Below are 17,549 nucleotides of genomic sequence, written 5' to 3' on the forward strand. Positions count from 1 at the left end.
AAGAGGTCTTGGATATATTACTTGGTCTCATGAACCCAAGAATCACCTTCAACTAGCACTTTAGGTGAGAACTCATAGTGTTACAAGTTGTATCAAAGTGAACCCATGATCACTGCAAAGTGGGTGCTGGCTATGAAAATGTTTTAAGACTGACTTGAGTTCACTTTATAGATCGGAGACTATACCAGGAATTAAAGGAGGGGAGTTTGTCACATCTCAATCACACATTGATGATTTATTAGCAAGGTCTTTGATATATTACTTGGCCATATAAACATAAGAGTTGACTAAAACTTTTGGGTGAAGAGTCGTGGTGTTATGATTTCTTAGCATAAATATAGACTAAGACAACCCTAGCTGAGTGTTCAGTTTTCCTTCATTCTATGTAAACTCTGAATGGTATCAAAACTTGGAGTCCACCATTCAGAGTCCATGAACTTAACGTGTGATAATATGCCAGAAGTCCTCATTGCTGCTAATTATTTGTTTCATGAAAGGCTGAGCACAATGAAATTGATTGTCATTTAATTCAAGAGGAAGCATTTCCAACTCCTAGATTTGTTAACCAAAACTCTAGGGGTGTTAGAGTGAACTTTATTTGTAACAAAATCGGAACATGTATGTGTACTACCTTAAGGGGGTGCATTAACAGGTACTTTATATAACTAGTTGTATCATTAAGGGATTAGTTGTAATATCCATATATTATATTTCTTGTATACAAAAAATATTAAGAAAATCCCAATTGTGTGATCAGTATTCATTCATTTGGTGTAAACCTTACACACTACATGGCAAATAACTTTAAACTTTTACACACTACATAACCAATAACTCTAAACCTAGTTTCACTGACTGCAGATCATCCAAGAATGTGGTGTCATGTCTAAAATGAGGTAGGAAAAAAAGTAGAATTTCATATATCACTAGTAAAATCTAAGGTACTCATTAAGCAATTTTCTTTTTGAAAAATAGAGATCATATAAAATGATACAATATAGTTAATTTTTTATTCAAATTAATCATGTAAAGATGTGTTTCTCAAAACATAATGGTATTTTTTTTATATATTTGTACACCAGAAATTCCACTTTTCCATGATTTTGGATTTCAGTATATTGTATGTGGAATTCCCTCCTAAGAAACATCTAAGCAGTTGGACAATTACTTACCTTTTCTGACAAAAAAGAAGTATGCCATGTTATCAAACAAACATAGTGCAAAATCAGTTTGGACGTATTTTAACAGCATGAAGAAACACTAAAAAATAGGGAAAGCAAACCTTAGCCAGCCTAATATTCTTTGCTGATCTGTTGGATGATTAACACCAGATACAGCTAAACAAACTGCACCAACAGCAGACCGACTTGAACCAGACTTTGAAAGGGTATCTGCCATAACCTGCTCCAGTGTCTCCCTAGCAGCAGTTTCTATAGAATAAAAACACTTAGAAATAGGATAATGGAAGGAAGCCATTTTCTTTCACCATTTCACAAGTGGAAAAAGCATTACAGCCAGTACTTATCTTTATTAACCAGCATATCAAAAGACTCAAAATACCACAAGTTGTTACATCAAACCAAAGACATTAATATTTCTTGAAGAAGCCCCAATTCCATGGTTTTAAGCAATATCCACAATCAAAAACAATGTCAGGTTCCTGGTTGTTGGCCTCATTTGAACCATATTCGACCTCAACCCTCAGCCCTAGTAGCCCAAATATTAATTTCGTGAGCAACTAGAGAGGCATTAGCAATATTCTTTCTGAATTCTACCAGGTGAATAGATTAAAGTTACAATAAATTATAACCATATAGGCATGTACAATGAATTGTTTTTCTATAGTTTCACCACATGAAGCCAAACCTTTAACTTCTGTCCTTCCAAGGTGCGGTCTAACATATAAGTGTGGAAGTGTTAAAAATACTTGAGGCAGTTTAAGTTGTTTCAGTAGTTAGTTATATAGTTGTGTCACGCATGGAGCTACTCGGATAGCATTTTTTTTTTTCTTTTTGCCTTAGTGTAATTCCCTCCAGCTGAGCAGTAGGCCATAGCAGGAGCAGTAGGTTGTTAGAATATTCGGTACATGATTAGGAGAGGGCCCCACTGTCAGGGAATGACCTCCCAATCGCCTTTATATAGTACCCTATTATGTAGTGTAACGGTATGCAAAAAGGCAATCAGAATATTCATTTCCAGTCTTCTCTCTCTCTCTCTCTCTCACCTGCTTCGCTATCTCGTCTATTCTCCCTTACACTCCCCTCTTCAACCTAGCAATCCTCTCGGAATTGCAGTAAACCCTGCTATCCTTCAGCGGGTTGTGACACATTGGTATTAGAGCATTCTTCTGGTCGAGTAGGTGAGCAAGTCTAGTAATGGCCGAGGGAACACGTATGAAGAATTTCGAAACACAGCTGCAGCAAACCGGGGTGATGGTGGCAGAATGCCAAAGCAAGATGGAGCAAATGGAGTTGGGAACGACTCGAAATCAGGAGGCTATTCTTGCACTAGATCGTCGGATGGAGAGTGCCATGGATGGAATGGAAAGGTGGTTGGATGAGTCCATTACATGGGTTCGGGAGGAGCTAGCTGCACAAATGCAACAATACGTAGCCATGTTAGGCCGACAATAGCCGATTAGGCTAGTGCTTGAATTTCCACCGAGAGAAGGGATGGATCCTGCTCCCCACAAGGATAGAGCTGGACAGGAGCTGGAAATACATGAGGAGGAGCTTAACCAGGGTGGCCGAGAAGAAGGAATACTGGGGAGGGGGCCAGTAGTCCTAGCGAACCATCACCTACAAGGATTCCCTCTCCCTAAGATGGACATCCCCGTGTTCGAAGGGGTTAATCCACGATGGTGGATAAGGAAGTGTGAAAGGCTGTTTGAGTGGCATAACATTTTGGAGCTACAAAAGGTGTCTCTAGCGGCAGCCTACTTCAACGAAGAGGTCGACGCGTGGTATCAAGGAGTCATACGGCTGAGGAGAAACCAGACATGGGGAGAGTTTACAGAGGCTCTATGTGGAAGGTTTGGAGAAAGAAGTATGACCGACATTGTGGAAGAATTCAACAAGCTTAAACAGTCAGGGAGTGTAGAGGTATACCAAAAATGCTTCGAGGAGCTGAGGTCCTACATGATCCAATACAACCCCTACCTCACCGAAACCTATTTTGTATCAAGTTACTTAAGTGGCCTCAACGAGGAATTAAGGCCAATGGTTAAGGTGCTTAGGCCACAGACAGTAGCTCAAGCATCGGAAGATGCTCGATTACAGGAGTTAGCAGTAGAAGCATTGCTTAAGAGGCAGAGGCAGAGGCAGCAAACAAGGGGCATGGTGGCCGAGACCCAAAGCGGGACAGGAAGGAATTTTAACCGAGAAGTAGGTAAGTGGAACGGCGGGGCAAGAGGAGTTGTGGGACAGGGCGTAGCACCCCTTGGAGATCCATTGAGGGAGCAAAGAAGACTGGCAGGACTATGCTTCCGGTGCGGGGACAAGTACCACCCGAGGCAACCTTGCAAAAGGCAGATTTTGCTGTTAGAAGGGGATGAAGGAGGTGACCAGGAGGTGGAGGAAGGAATAGCTGAGGATGACGGGGGCGTGGAAGACAATGGAGAAATATCCATTCATGCCCTGAAAGGGGTGGCCAATAACAAAATTATCAAAGTGGAAGGCCAGGCCAAGGGAAGCACCCTAATGATCCTAATCGACAGTGGGAGTTCCCACAGTTTTATTGATGAGCACACGGCGAGAAGGCTAAATTGTCAGTTGATAGGGACACTACCCCTAAGCGTAATGGTGGCCAATGGACAGAAGGTGTTGAGTACCTTGGCCTGCAATGGTTTTTCGTGGGAAATGCAAGGGGAGAAGTTCGTAACCGATTTAAGGTTACTGCAGTTGGGAGGCTGCGATATGGTCTTGGGGGTGGACTGGATGAAAGGAGTAAGCCCAATTACCTTTGATTTTAACCGCATGGAAGTATCCTTTGAGAAGGAGGGCAAGAGAATGGCCATCAAGAGCGAGAAAGAAGCTGGGGTGTGCAAGCTGATGTCCGGGAAGGTTTTGAAGAGAGTCATGAAGGGGAAGTGGGTTCAATGGGCACAACTCTTCTCAATAGTGGCTGCAAAGGATACGTCCGAGGAACCAGGAGGGCTGGGGCAGTATTACTTAACCATCAGCAACCGGGAGGAGTCCCCTGATCAAGTAACACATTTGGCCTTACTTGATGAATTGTTGGTGAAGTATGCGGACCTATTTGCAGAACCCAGATCCCTACCCCCTAACCGACTGTTTAACCACTCTATCAACCTCAAACCCAACACCGAACCAGTTAATATCTGAGCCTACTGATACCCTCCTATCCAGAAGAATGAGATTGAGAGGATGGTTAGGGACATGCTACAACAATCCATTATCAAACCAAGCCAAACCCCTTTGCTTCCCCTGTTTTATTAGTGAAAAAGAAGGATGGGACATGGAGGTTTTGTGTAGATTACCGCCACTTGAACTCCATCACAATCAAGGATAAATTTCCCATTCCTTTAGTAGAAGACCTGCTAGACGAACTCCATAATGCCAAGTTCTTTTCCAAGCTTGATTTGCGCTCGGGTTATCATCAAATTAGGATGAAACCCGAGGATACTCCTAAGACTGCATTCAAAACACACCGTGGCCATTTTGAATTTCTGATAATGCCATTTGGGCTTACCAACGCCCCAACCACCTTTCAATCCCTCATGAACCGCATCTTCGAAGACCACTTGCGGAAATTCATCTTAGTTTTCTTTGATGACATCCTTATCTATAGCCCCACCTTCGAACAACACCTAGTGCACTTGCAAACCACCCTAGACATTCTGCGGAACCACCAATTATTCATCAAGAAATCCAAATGTGAGTTTGGTCAGGAGCAAGTGGAGTATTTGGGGCACATAATCGCTAAAGGAAAGGTGAGCATTGATCCTAGGAAGATCGAAGCTATGGTGGCATGGCCGAGACCCACAACTGTGAGGGCCCTAAGGGGATTTCTTGGGTTAATAGGGTATTACAGGCGATTTGTTAAGAATTATGGGGTCATCAACCGACCATTGACGGAGCTACTTAAGAAGGGAGAATTTCATTGGGGTCCCAAGGCAGAAGTGGCATTCAACGAAATAAAGGAAGCAATGAGCAGAGTGCCGGAGTTGAAGCTACCAGATTTTGAGAAGCCTTTCACCCTGGAGACCGATGCATGTGGCACTGGCATTGGGGCAGTGCTAGCACAAGAGGGGAGACTAATTGCCTTCTTAAGCCAAGTGTTAGGTCCCCGGCATTCCGGGTTAAGCATGTATGAGAAGGAGTTCTTGGCAGTCCTCATGGCTGTGGATCAATAGAGACATTACTTGGAAGGGGGGCGATTCATCATTAAAATAGACCATGAAAGTCTGAAATATCTTCTGTAGCAAAGACTTCAAACGCAGCTACAACGCAAGGGGCCAAGCTCATGGGACTAGATTATACGATACAATATCGAAAAGGGAAAGAAAACATAGCTGTTGATGCCCTATCTCGATGCCACGAAGAGGGAAACCTTGCAGCAATCACAATAGTGACTCCACAGTGGTACGAGGAAGTAGTCAACAGCTATGGAAACGACCCCAGGATCACTGCCTTGCTAGAGGAACTTACGGTGAAGCAAGGGGAGGTGGAGAGATATACCCTGAAAGGGGGAATGTTGAGGTATCAGGGACGAATAGTGATCAGAAACCAGCCTGAGCTAAAAAGAAAGATCATGCAGGCCTTGCATGAGTCACCTTTGGGAGGCCATATCGGCAAACAGAACACGTATGTAAGAGTTAAAGGGATATTCTATTGGCCAAGAATGAAGACTGAGGTAAAGGAGTTCGTGAGGAGTTGTGATGTTTGCAAAAGGTGCAAAACGGAGCGGGTACCTTACCCTGGACTGCTGCAACCCCTCCCCATTCCGGATCAGGCTTGGTCCAGTGTGTCGATGGATTTCGTGGATGGTTTACCTAGATCAGAAGGAAAAGACAGTGTCCTGGTGGTAGTGGATAGGTTCATGAAATTCGCCCACTTCATCGGGTTAGCCCATCCTTACACAGCTCAGGAGGTGGCGAGAGCCTTCTTGGACCGTGTAATTCAGCTGCATGGGGTCCCTCATAATATAGTCTCCGATAGGGATAGCATGTTCACCAGCCTCTTTTGGCAGGAACTGATGAAGTCTCTGGGAACAAATCTACGGCTGTCCACGGCCTACCACCCCTAAACGGACGGCCAAACCAAGAGGGTAAATCAGAGCCTTGAAACTTATCTAAGGTGTGTATGCCTATTATGACCCAAGGAATGGCATAGGTGGTTGTCCCTGGCGCAGTGGTGGTATAACACCACCCGACACTCAACTATTAGGACCACCCCCTTTGAAGCTCTGTTCGGGTACAAACCCCCCTTACTACCCGCGATAGGAGGAGGATCAGATGCAGCCACAATAGAAGAATACTTACAACAAAAGAGAGAAGTGACACGGCAAATAAAGCAAGAGCTGGGCTCCGCTTAGCACCGTATGAAGCAGTACGCGGACAGGAGGAGGACGGAAAGGGAGTTTGAGGTCGGGGATGAAGTGTACCTAAGGTTGAAACAGCCGCACCTGCGATCACTGACACGCGGGAAAGCTACTAAGCTCAGCCCCAGGTATTTCGGACCCTTCCCTATAACTAACAAGATAGGGAAGGTGGCGTATCGACTGCAATTACCGGCCGACACACACATCCATCCCATATTTCACGTTTCGCTATTGAAGAAGTCAATTGGGGGTCAGCCGGCAAATGCCACGCTACCACCCCTACCTAAGGAAAGTGAGCAGGTGGTAGAACCAGAAGCCATACTCGGAAGACGAGTGATTCAGCAAGGAGGAGTGCCCTTAATCCAAGTCTTGGTCAAATGGCAGGGAAGCACTCAGGAAGGAAACACTTGGGAATATCTACCTAAATTGCTTCAAAAATTCCCTCGCGCAGTTAGCCTAATCAATCTTCCTTGAGGACAAGGAAGCACTCAAGAGGGGAGCATTGTCACGCATGGAGCTGCTCGGATAGCATTTTTATTTTTCTTTTTGCCTTAATGTAATTCCCTCCAGCTGAGCAGTAGGCCATAGCAAGAGCAGTAGGTTGTTAGAATATTCGATACATGATTAGGAGAGGGCCCCACTGTCAGGGAATGACCTCCCAATCGCCTTTATATAGTACCCTGTTATGCAATGTAACGGTATGCAAAAAGGCAATCAGAATATTCATTTCCAGTCTTCTCTCTCTCTCTCTCTCTCTCTCTCTCTCTCTCTCTCTCCTGCTTCGCTATCTCGTCTATTCTCCCTTACACTCCCCTCTTCAACCTAGCAATCCTCTCGGAATTGCAGTAAATCCTGCTATCCTTCAGCGGGTTGTGACAAGTTGTATGGTGTTGTCTTTCCTTCCTTTGTTTTATGCTATTTGCTCTCTATGTACGTTGAGCTATTTATAAATAGCTCAACTGTTTATTTGAGCGGTGAGGTTGTTTTCATTCTTGTGATCGGATATACAATATACATTTGTTTCTCTCTCAACTCTCCTTGTTCGGTTCTGCCCTATCTTAAAATATCACATGGTATCAGAGCCACACTAATGGCTTCCGATCAAATTGTTGGCTCCGCCTCCTCTTCTCCTCCTCCTCGTCAGTCTAACTCAAGTCTTTCAGTTACCTTGCAATCTGATTTTTCTGCAGTTGCGAAGGCCTTTAGCTATATTCCTCTAAAATTGGACACGTGAAATTACATTTTCTAGAAGGCGCAAATTCTCGCCACTGTTCACGCCTTCAATCTTATTTCGTTTTTGAACAAAACAACTCCACCGAAGAATGTGACTGCTCTTGACGGTGATATTGTGGTGAATCTGGAGTACATGAATTGGCTCCGTTCTGATCAACTCTTACTTGGCTGGTTGTTCTCCACAATCAGTGAAGAGGTGCTCGCTTAGGTGATACATTTAGAATCGTCGGTTGAGGTATGGATTTTGTTCAAGAATTTATATGCTAGGTAGACACTAGCGAAATCTTTTCAACTTAAACAACAATTACGTTCTATTAAGAAGGATAGTATATCTATTAATGACTATGTTTTGAAGATCAAAACCATAGGCCACGCACTTGCAGCCGCCATAGGAGAACCTGTAAATGACAATGAATTACTGTTGGCCATTCTAAATGGTTTAGATCAAGATTATGAGACTGTTGTGAGTCTCATAACCTATCAAATGGACGACATAGACTTGGAGAAGGTCCAATATCTACTACTGATGCACGAACAACGATTGTCTGCTAAGAATCAGCCTCTAACAACACTTAATTTTGATGTTTCTGCACCTTTGAGTGCGAATGTGGCGTCCTACTATACTGCTCAGAGCAGTGGAGAATCTAGTAATAATAGAGGAGGATTTGTTAATCGAGGAGGTGGTACTGGTTTTAGAGGCGGTAGAGGTCGTGGTAGAAACTCTAACAGACGTATCTACTGTCAATTGTGTGGCAAGGCTGGTCACTTTGCAGATCAATGCTACTACCAATTTGATAAGAATTTTCAAAGAGTGACTGATCATAGTAATGGCAGATCACAAGGAGGTAATTGGAGTGTTCCTCAAGTGGATGCTCGTGTTTATGGTCCTCAATTGGATGCTCGTGCTTATGTGGCCTCCTTTAGTGACTTTAACAGAGTTTTCATGCCTGACTATGGTTCAACCCAGGGTTCTCACTATGGTAACCCTTCTAAACCTATTTTGCAGCCTTCTGACCAATTAACTTCTCAATTTGCTCTTCCAAACTAGTCCTGGTTCGTGGATTCCAGTGCCACGAATCATATTACCTCGAGTCTGAACAATTTGTTGGTACACTCTCCATATTATGGTGGGGATAAAGTTACTGTAGGCAATGGTAAGCAATTACCTATAACACATGTCGACACAGGTTCCTTACAAACTTTTCCTCACTCAAATTCTGTTTTGTGTGTTCCAAACATTCTTCATGTTCCAAGTATGAAGAAAAATCAACTTAGTGTGTCTCAACTTACTCGAGAACATAATGTGATAGCTGAATTTCACTCTAATATTTGTTTTATCAAGGACAAAATTACCGGACGGGTGCTGCTCCAGGGACACCTTAAGGATGGGCTATATTGACTAGAACCAGCTTCTAAGTCTATTGTTGACAACAAGTCTGCCCATTCTCTAGCATGCATTTCAGTTCCCACAGTGTCTTACCTTTCTTCTTATACTAGTGCTAATAATTGTACTAGTCAACAGTGTAATAGGCAGTGCTCATTTGGTCATGAGATATCTAAGTCTGTAACTATGGCTTAGATTACCCCTAGAACAGTTGTATGTAAACAATGGCTTAGGTCATCCCGCTCTACATGTGTTACGTTTGGTGCTGAATAAAATTGGATTACCATGTTCTATTATTGATTTGTCTTTTTGTGATGCTTGTAAAGTTGGAAAACTAAGTCAACTTCCGTTTTCAAGGCATGATATCACAGTTAAAGCACCTCTTGAACTAGTCTATTCAGATCTTTGGGGTCCTGCCCTTGTATTGTCCACAGAGGGGTTTTTGGTATTATGTTATATTTGTGGATGCCTATACCCGATATACATGGTTCTATCCTCTTCAACTAAAATCCGACGCTTTGTCAACATTCATGATATTCCATAAACTTGATGAAATTCAGTATAAAACCAAGCTTTGTGCGTTGCAAACCGATAATGGGGGGGAGTTTAAGTCTTTTGTTCCTTATCTTCAATCTCATGGCATTCAATCTAGGTTTACTTGTCCTCACACTTATCAACAGAATGGTGTGGTGGAAAGGAAGCATTGACATATTGCTGAAATAGGCCTTACCATATTGTCTCATGCTTGTCTACCGTTAAAGTTCTAGGTTGAGTCTTTTCAGACAGCTGTGTATCTTATAAATTTGCTTCCCTCTTCATCCATACAGTTTCAAATTCCTTTTGAAAGATTATATAATCACACACCTAACTACAGCTTGTTGCAACCATTTGGCTGCACTTGCTTTCCTCTTTTATGGCCATATAACAAACATAAATTCAATTTCCATTCTACCAAATGTGTCTTTCTTGGCTACAGTCAAAACCAAGCTGGGTATTGGTGTCTCCATCCTTCAGACATAATTTATGTCTCTTGTAATGTTGAGTTTAATCCTTCTGAATTCTCGTTTCTTCAATTGTTTTCTGCTTCCTCTTCTTCATCCACTGCTTTTCTTCATCCTATTGTCTCTTCTTCGTCTTCTTTGTTTTTGTCCTAGAGCAGCTCAGTCCGTGTCCTCAAGATTCCCGGATCCTCCTTCCATGCCATCTTCTGGCACATCTTTATCAGACACATCTCCTATCTCTGGCGTGCCTATGTCTATTGCTTCTAAGCCCAAACCTGTTAAGCCTATCTCAGCACCCTCTATTCACCCTATGCTCACCAGACTTCGAGCCAAGTCTCTTGCTCTGTCTCCTCCACACGTCTTAGTGAGTTCTCTTAAACCTAGTTCAGTGAGTGAAGCTCTTTTAGATTCACGATGGGTTAAAGCTATGGAGGATGAGTATCAAGCCTTGGAGAGGAATCATACCTGGGTGTTGGTACCTTTTTCCAGTGACATGAATCTGATTGGAAATAAGTGGATTTTCTAGATTAAGTATAATTCCGATGGGTCCATTCTTAAGTACAAGACTCGGTTAGTGGCAAAAGAGTTTCTTCAAAATCCAGGAGTTGATTATGCTGACACATTCAGCCTTGTGGTTAAGGCTCCCACTATTCGCGTTTTGTTTTCATTGACTGTTTAGTTTGGTTGGGAAATACAACAAGTAGACATGAATAATGCGTTTCTCAATGGTGATTTGAGTGAGACAGTGTATATGGTCTAGCCTGAGGGGTTTGTGAGTTCTCAGTTTCCTCAACATGTTTGTTAGCTCAGGAAATCACTTTATAGTCTAAAGCAGGCTCCTCGAGCCTGGTACACTAAGTTGAAGACAGCACTTCAGTGTTGGGGCTTTTTTCGATCAGTGTCTAATGCCTCATTGTTCATCAAACGGGTTGTTGATCATGTGTTGTTTGTATTGGTTTATGTTGATGACATCCTGATTATTGGCTCCAGTTCAGCCGCTTTGCATGCTTGTATAGCAGATCTTGGTCGTGCATTTGCACTAAAGACTCTAGGAGCAGTGAATTACTTTTTGGGGTTTGAAGTATATAGAGATCACACTAGTCTATATCTTAATCAATCCAAATACATTCGTGATTTGTTGTGTAAAGCATTTACGCAGGACTGTAAGCTCTGTAGTTCTCCTATGGCTGTTGGAACTTATTCGATTGATGATGGAGAATTGTTTTCTCAACCTAGTTTGTATCACACATTGATTGGCTCACTACAATATCTCACCTACACTCGCCTTGATATTGCTTACACTGTGAATAAATTGAGCCAGTTTATTCCAGCTCCTAAAATGCAACATTGGCTGGCGTGTAAGAGGTTATTGAGGTATATTAAGGGCATGATTGGTTTGGGGTTAGTGTTTACTTCCTCACCAAAAGATCTCTCTTTAGTGGTCTACACTGATGCAGACCACGCTAGTTGCTGGGTTACTTGTAGATCCACCAGTGGTTATTGTGTTTACATTGGTCCAAACTTGATTGTGTGGGGATCTAAGAAGCAATCAGTTGTGGCTAGGTCTGTTAGGGAGGCAGGGTACCGCGTAGTTACCTTGGGAGTGACTGAGTTGTTGTGGCTTAAGCAGTTACTGCTGGAGTTGGGTTATCCATGTGTAAATACTCCTATTGTGTGGTGTGACAATCTGGTCTGGCGCCAAAAGCATGGTAGAAAATCCAGTGTATCATTCTCGTACTGTTGTGCCCCAATAATCGGATGGCAGAAGTCGAAACATCGCTGAAGAAGATCACATGGGAAGGGTCCTTCGGAAGCTGATTTCAAGCTCCCTTCGGAAGCTGGAAGGACCCTTCGGAAGCTGATTGCAAGCTACCTTCGAAAGCTACCTTTCGGGAGGATCACATGTGCCCCATTCTCGATCTCTATAAAAGGCCAGGTTTAACTCTCAGAAAGGGATCTCGACATTGGTATTTCTCTCACAACTTTCCTTCCGAAAACTTTAGTTTCCTTTCCATTCCCTACGTATATTTTCCTTCCGCACTGACTTAAGCATCGGAGGGTCTTCGCAGGAGGAAAATCCCGCGAGCCTTCTAATCCTTGTTTGTCCACTACAGTTCCTTCGGAAGCATCACTCTAGATCCTTCGGAAGCATCACTCATGTTCCTTCAGAAGCCACATTCGGAAGGGAGTCTTCGGAAGCTGATGGGGAAGTTACCTTCGAAAGCCTCCTTCGGAAGGACCAAAAACCCTTCGGAAGACCCCTCAAGGGCATCGTCCACTTGACTGGAACCTATTGCAAGCCACCCTTCGGAAGCCTATCCCGAGCCACCCTTCGGAAGGAACCCTTCAGAAGCCCCCCTCAGTTTTGCAGCCAAATCTTCGATCGAGTCCCGAGGCCGACGGCATCCATATGCATCCTACTCCTAAAAATTCTAATTGTTGTATTTTGGCAACAACACGTACGAAACATATTGGTGTTGATGTTCATTTTGTGCGTGAAAAAGTAGAAAATGGTGACGTGGAAATCAGGTATGTTCCTACTGCTGAGCAAGTTGCTGATGTGTTTACCCAGGGGCCATCGGGAGATCGTTTTGAACTGTTATGCAAGAAGTTAGGCCTCACAGAGATACCAAGTTGCTTAGAAGTAAAGCCAAGTGCAAGAATAGTAAAGGAATCAAAAGCCTAAATTGAAGGGGAGTGTGGAAGTGTTAAATACTTGAGGCAGTTTAAGTTGTTTCAGTTGTTAGTTATATAGTTGTATGGTGTTGTCTTTCCTTCCTTTGTTTTATGCTGTTTGCTTCCCGTGTATGTTGATAGCTCAACTGTTTATTTGAGAGGTGAGGTTGTTTTCGTTCTTGTGATTGGATATACAATATACATTTATTTCTCTCTCAACTCTCCTTGTTCGGTTCTGCCTTATCTTAAAATCTCACAATAAGTATTAATTGTAGCTAGTGCTGAACTAGCCTCTAGGTAGTATGAACAATTTAATTTGTGTGTTGTGCTAGTGCCCAACATGTTTCAAACACTGATACATGTAGAACATACCAGAATGAGTGACGAGTCTTAGTTTGCTGTTATTAGTTTTAGTTTGAGACACAAGATGAACACAGTTGGAAATACCTTAAAACACAATGCAGATCTGCATAAAATTTTATAACTTAATTTGGGTAAAAGTAGCTAGGAAAGTAAACTTTGTTTAAGAAATAAAAAACAAAAGATTGAGCCTAATAATAGCTCCAGAAAAAAATTTACTTGTCTATATGTTGAATAATGTCATATTATCATTACTTTGATTGAATACTATCTTAATGTTGGATTAGTGGCATTTGTTCAATATTTTTATATGTTACCATTATTGTGGACATTAAGTCCACAATAATGAATTTCAACCAAAGCCCAGAAGCAAGAGTGCATCAAATTTTCTGAGGTAGATAAATAGAAATAGAAATAGAAAATGAAATTTCAAATAAAAAGAGCTGTTAGTGAAGCAAGGTTAAAAGCATATGAGAATCTATATAAACGACTTGATACAAAAGATGGAGAAAGAAATATATATAAATTAGCTAAAATAAGAGAAAGAAATACAAGGGATCTAAACCAAGTGAAATGCATAAAAGATGAAAACCAAAATGTATTAGTGAATGAGGGAGCGATTAAGGAGAGATGGAAGGAGTATTTCACAAAATTATTCAATGATGGTGGGGACACAAGATTTAGGTTGGGGCATCTCTTAGTAACTCCGAAGGGAACATGAACTATACATTTTATCGACGCATAAGTTCAAATGAAATAAGGAAAGCATTAAAAAAGAGGAAAAATCATAAAGGCGGTGGGACCGGATAATATACCAATAGAAGCATGAAAATGTATGGGAGAAGAGGGCATCTTCTGGCTAACGAAATTATTTAACGCGATCCTTAAATCAAAAAAGATGCCAGATGAGTGAAGGAAGAGTACTTTAGTTCATGTATACAAGAACAAAGGAGATGTTCAAAATTGTGAAAATTACAGAGGAATTAAGTTAATGAGCCATACCATGAAACTCTGGGAGAGAGTAATAGAGTAGAGGCTCAGAAAAGAAACAAATGTTTCAGAAAATCAGTTTGGTTTCATGCCTGGTAGATCAACAATGGAAGCTATATACCTACTGAGACGCCTAATAGAAAGGTATCGGGATCATCAGAAGGACCTGCATATGGTGTTTATAGATCTAGAAAAAGGCCTATGATAAGGTCCCTAGAGAAATATTATGGAGGATTTTAGAGAAGAAAAGAGTCCGAATAGCCTATATACAAGCTCTTAAGGACATGTATCACGGTGCAAAGACAAGGGTCAGAACATGCAGAGGGGATACTGAACCGTTTAAAATTACAATGGGACTGCATCAAGGTTCTACACTAAGTTCATACTTATTTGCTTTAGAAATAGATGAACTCACTAAACACATTCAAACAGAGATGCCATGGTGTATGTTATTTGCAGATAACATAGTGTTGGTGGATGAAACAAAAGAGGGAGTGAACACTAAGCTTGAATTGTGGAGAAACAACTTAGAATCTAAGGGATTAAAATTAAGTAGAAGGAAAACAGAATATATGGAATGTAAATTTAGTAAGAATGTAAGAGTAGAGGATGTTATAATAAAATTGGAAGACCAAATCTTATAAAAAAAAAGACTAGTTTCGATATTTGGGATCAGTGATTCAAAAGGATGGAGAAATCACGAGGATGTCACGTATAGAATTAAGGCAGGTTGGCTAAAATGGAGAAATGCATCGGGGGTGTTATGTGATGGTAAAATCCCATTAAAACTAAAAGGAAAATTCTATAGGAAAGCTATAAGACCAGTTTTGTTGTATGGCTCAGAATGTTGGGCAATCAAATACCAGTATAAACAAAAGACGAGCGTATCGAAGATGAGAATACAAAGATGGATGTGGGGCCATACAAGAAAAGATAAAATTAGAAATAAGGTTATTCATAATAAGGTAGGAGTAGTGCTAATCGAGAAGAAGATGAGAGAGACTAGACTAAAATGGTTTGGTCATGTGAGAAAGAGACGTTCCCCTATGAGGAGAGTTGATGAAATGGAACAACTAGTCAAAAAAAGAGGTAGAGGTAGACCTAAAAAGACTTAAGGAGAGACATTAAAGTTTGATATGAAGTGTATGGGCCTAAATGAAGATATGACAAAAGACAGAAATACATGGAAGTCTAGAATTCATGTAGCCGACCTGACATAGTGGGATAAATGCTGGATATGTTGTTGTTGTTGTCGTTAATACAGAGGCCATTCTGCTACTAGTAGGTCTCAAGAAAATCCAAGATAGAACATCCATATTGATGGAGCACTGAAGTATACTAAAAAAATATAAAGACTAATGGAAGATAATGTGTTTGTATGTGTGCGTGTGGACATGATTAAAAGGCCCACCTGATTCTTATTATTTACAATCATTTGAGAGCAATTGACCAAAATCATGCATAGAATTCCCTTGCAAGTAGGATCTTTATGTCCTAAAAGTTAGGACTTGTTGGATCATAGAATCCCTGTTCAAAATTAGTCCTACCAATCCAATTCCAAATGTTGTTTTGTTTCTTATTTAGTTTTTTCGCATGTTTGTAGCAAATTATTAGTTTATGCTAAGTCCAAATAAGATAAAACTTGAGGCCTGTGAACGAAATCGACAAACAAAAAAAACAAGATAGGCAATAAATACTCAAGCATTTTCATAATTTTCCATAACTAGAATGTTGAAGAGAAACCCAGCTACAACTCTAGCATCTCAAACTCTTCCTATCAGCCTACTCCACTCTTCAACCAAGCTTTCTCATACATCTCTCTCTCTCTCTCTCTCATGCATTCATTTAGAAAGTTCTTCTTTTCTTTCTTCTTTCTTTCTTTGGTCGTCTCTTTTCTCCTTTTAGACAAATAGCTTAAAATCTAGTACCATGTTCATTTGTATTTTTTGGTCTGTGAGAGAATCATTTTCTTAAGACTGCAATGAGTGGTGGTACGAACTCCTATGTATACACCCATTCTTCAAAGAAATGCAAAAATGGTAGTTTCAAGCCTTATATTGCACCATGGTTAAAGTACAAACATGTGCAAAATAAGAGCATGACCGAGATCAAAATGCTAAGATGGATGTATGACCATATAAGAAAAACGAGAATTAGAAATTATGTTATTCATAATAAGGTTGAAGTGGCTCCTATTGAAATAAGATATGAGAGACACGATTAAGATGGTCTAATCATTTGAGAATAAGACCACTAGAGGCTCCTCTGAGGAGAGTTGATGGCATGGAACAAGTAATTGGTAAAAGAAGTAGAGGAAGACCAAAAAAGAATTGGTGGAAGACACTTAGGTTTGATATTAAGTATATGGGCCTTAATGATGAAAGGCATTGGATAGAAGTGAACGGAAATCTAGAATTCATATTTCAATGTAGGATCTCAATTTTTGACAACCTTGGATATAGCATCCAAATCTAAGTACCCCTCAATGATCCAATGTAGGATCCTAATCTTGATAACCTCGGGTAAAGAATTAGTGCACTGGCCAAATGTAGGAACTTCGACTTATAAGCTCTTTTCAACTGTTTCTCAGACTTAATAAACATACTGCAGGCACAAAACTTGTTTTCGAAATGCAGAGCAGAAGATCATGTGTGTGGTCAGCCTGCCAAATCATAACTAAGTTGAAACCGCTCCACTGCTAAATTAGCTTCTTTTTTCAATCCGCAATTAAGATAAAAAGGCAATGCGGCATCAAGAAGTAAAGGAACAAGAGAACCCTTAAAGCAGCAAAAACGAATACGCGCGAAAATCAAGAACTTGCAAGAATCATAATTGAAGAAGAAGGGGAAAAGGGACAAACCGCCGACACTGTTGTGGTTGGAGCAACCGGCAACGGCACGGGCGAGAACGGGAAGAGGATCGGGTAAGGGGTCGGCGAAAGGGATGAGCGGCATAGCGACGCAGACGGTGGAGGTGGTGCCGCCGTCCAAGCCTAGAATGACTCCTCTGGTCCGGGCCACGGCTGTTTCGTGCTCAAAATCCCAAATCTCGCCGTTCCGGTAGCGCTTCGTCATTGAGCGCAGCCAATTGTCGCTCCTCGTCTAGAGAATTGGCAGCTACGAGCAGCAGCAGAAAAACAGGAAAATATAGAGACAGAGAGAGAAAGAGCGAGAATTGAATAGGTTTCAGATGGTGATGATGATGATGGGACGAAGAAGCTGCGCCAGAGAAGACAAGCAGAGAGAAGACAGGACGAAAACGAAAATGAAACGCACTTCTAGGCATAATAAAATGTGCTTTGGCTTCGGACGGCAGTGTGCGGCCAAATGCAAAGTGCTCGCTTT

The 17,549-nt window shown here is 41.5% G+C and overlaps 1 protein-coding gene across 2 annotated transcripts in view; it reads right to left on the reverse strand.

Moving 5' to 3' along the window:
* LOC127792023 (uncharacterized) overlaps positions 1-17,549 on the reverse strand; it is a 31,959-nt gene extending 14,410 nt beyond the window's left edge. Inside the window, exons 1-2 of one of the 2 annotated variants that reach the window (XM_052322305.1) lie at positions 17,066-17,547; positions 1,283-1,430 (exon numbers count right to left, since the gene is read on the reverse strand). In XM_052322305.1, coding sequence (XP_052178265.1) covers positions 1,283-1,430; positions 17,066-17,279 — 362 coding nt within the window. In that variant the 5' untranslated portion in view covers positions 17,280-17,547. Of the gene's footprint in view, positions 1-1,282; positions 1,431-17,065 lie in introns of both variants that reach the window. The other variant, XM_052322306.1, reaches the window with a different exon arrangement.

The sequence above is a fragment of the Diospyros lotus genome, chromosome 15 (assembly GCF_014633365.1).
Source record: "Diospyros lotus cultivar Yz01 chromosome 15, ASM1463336v1, whole genome shotgun sequence".
NCBI classification, from domain to species: Eukaryota; Viridiplantae; Streptophyta; class Magnoliopsida; order Ericales; family Ebenaceae; genus Diospyros; species Diospyros lotus.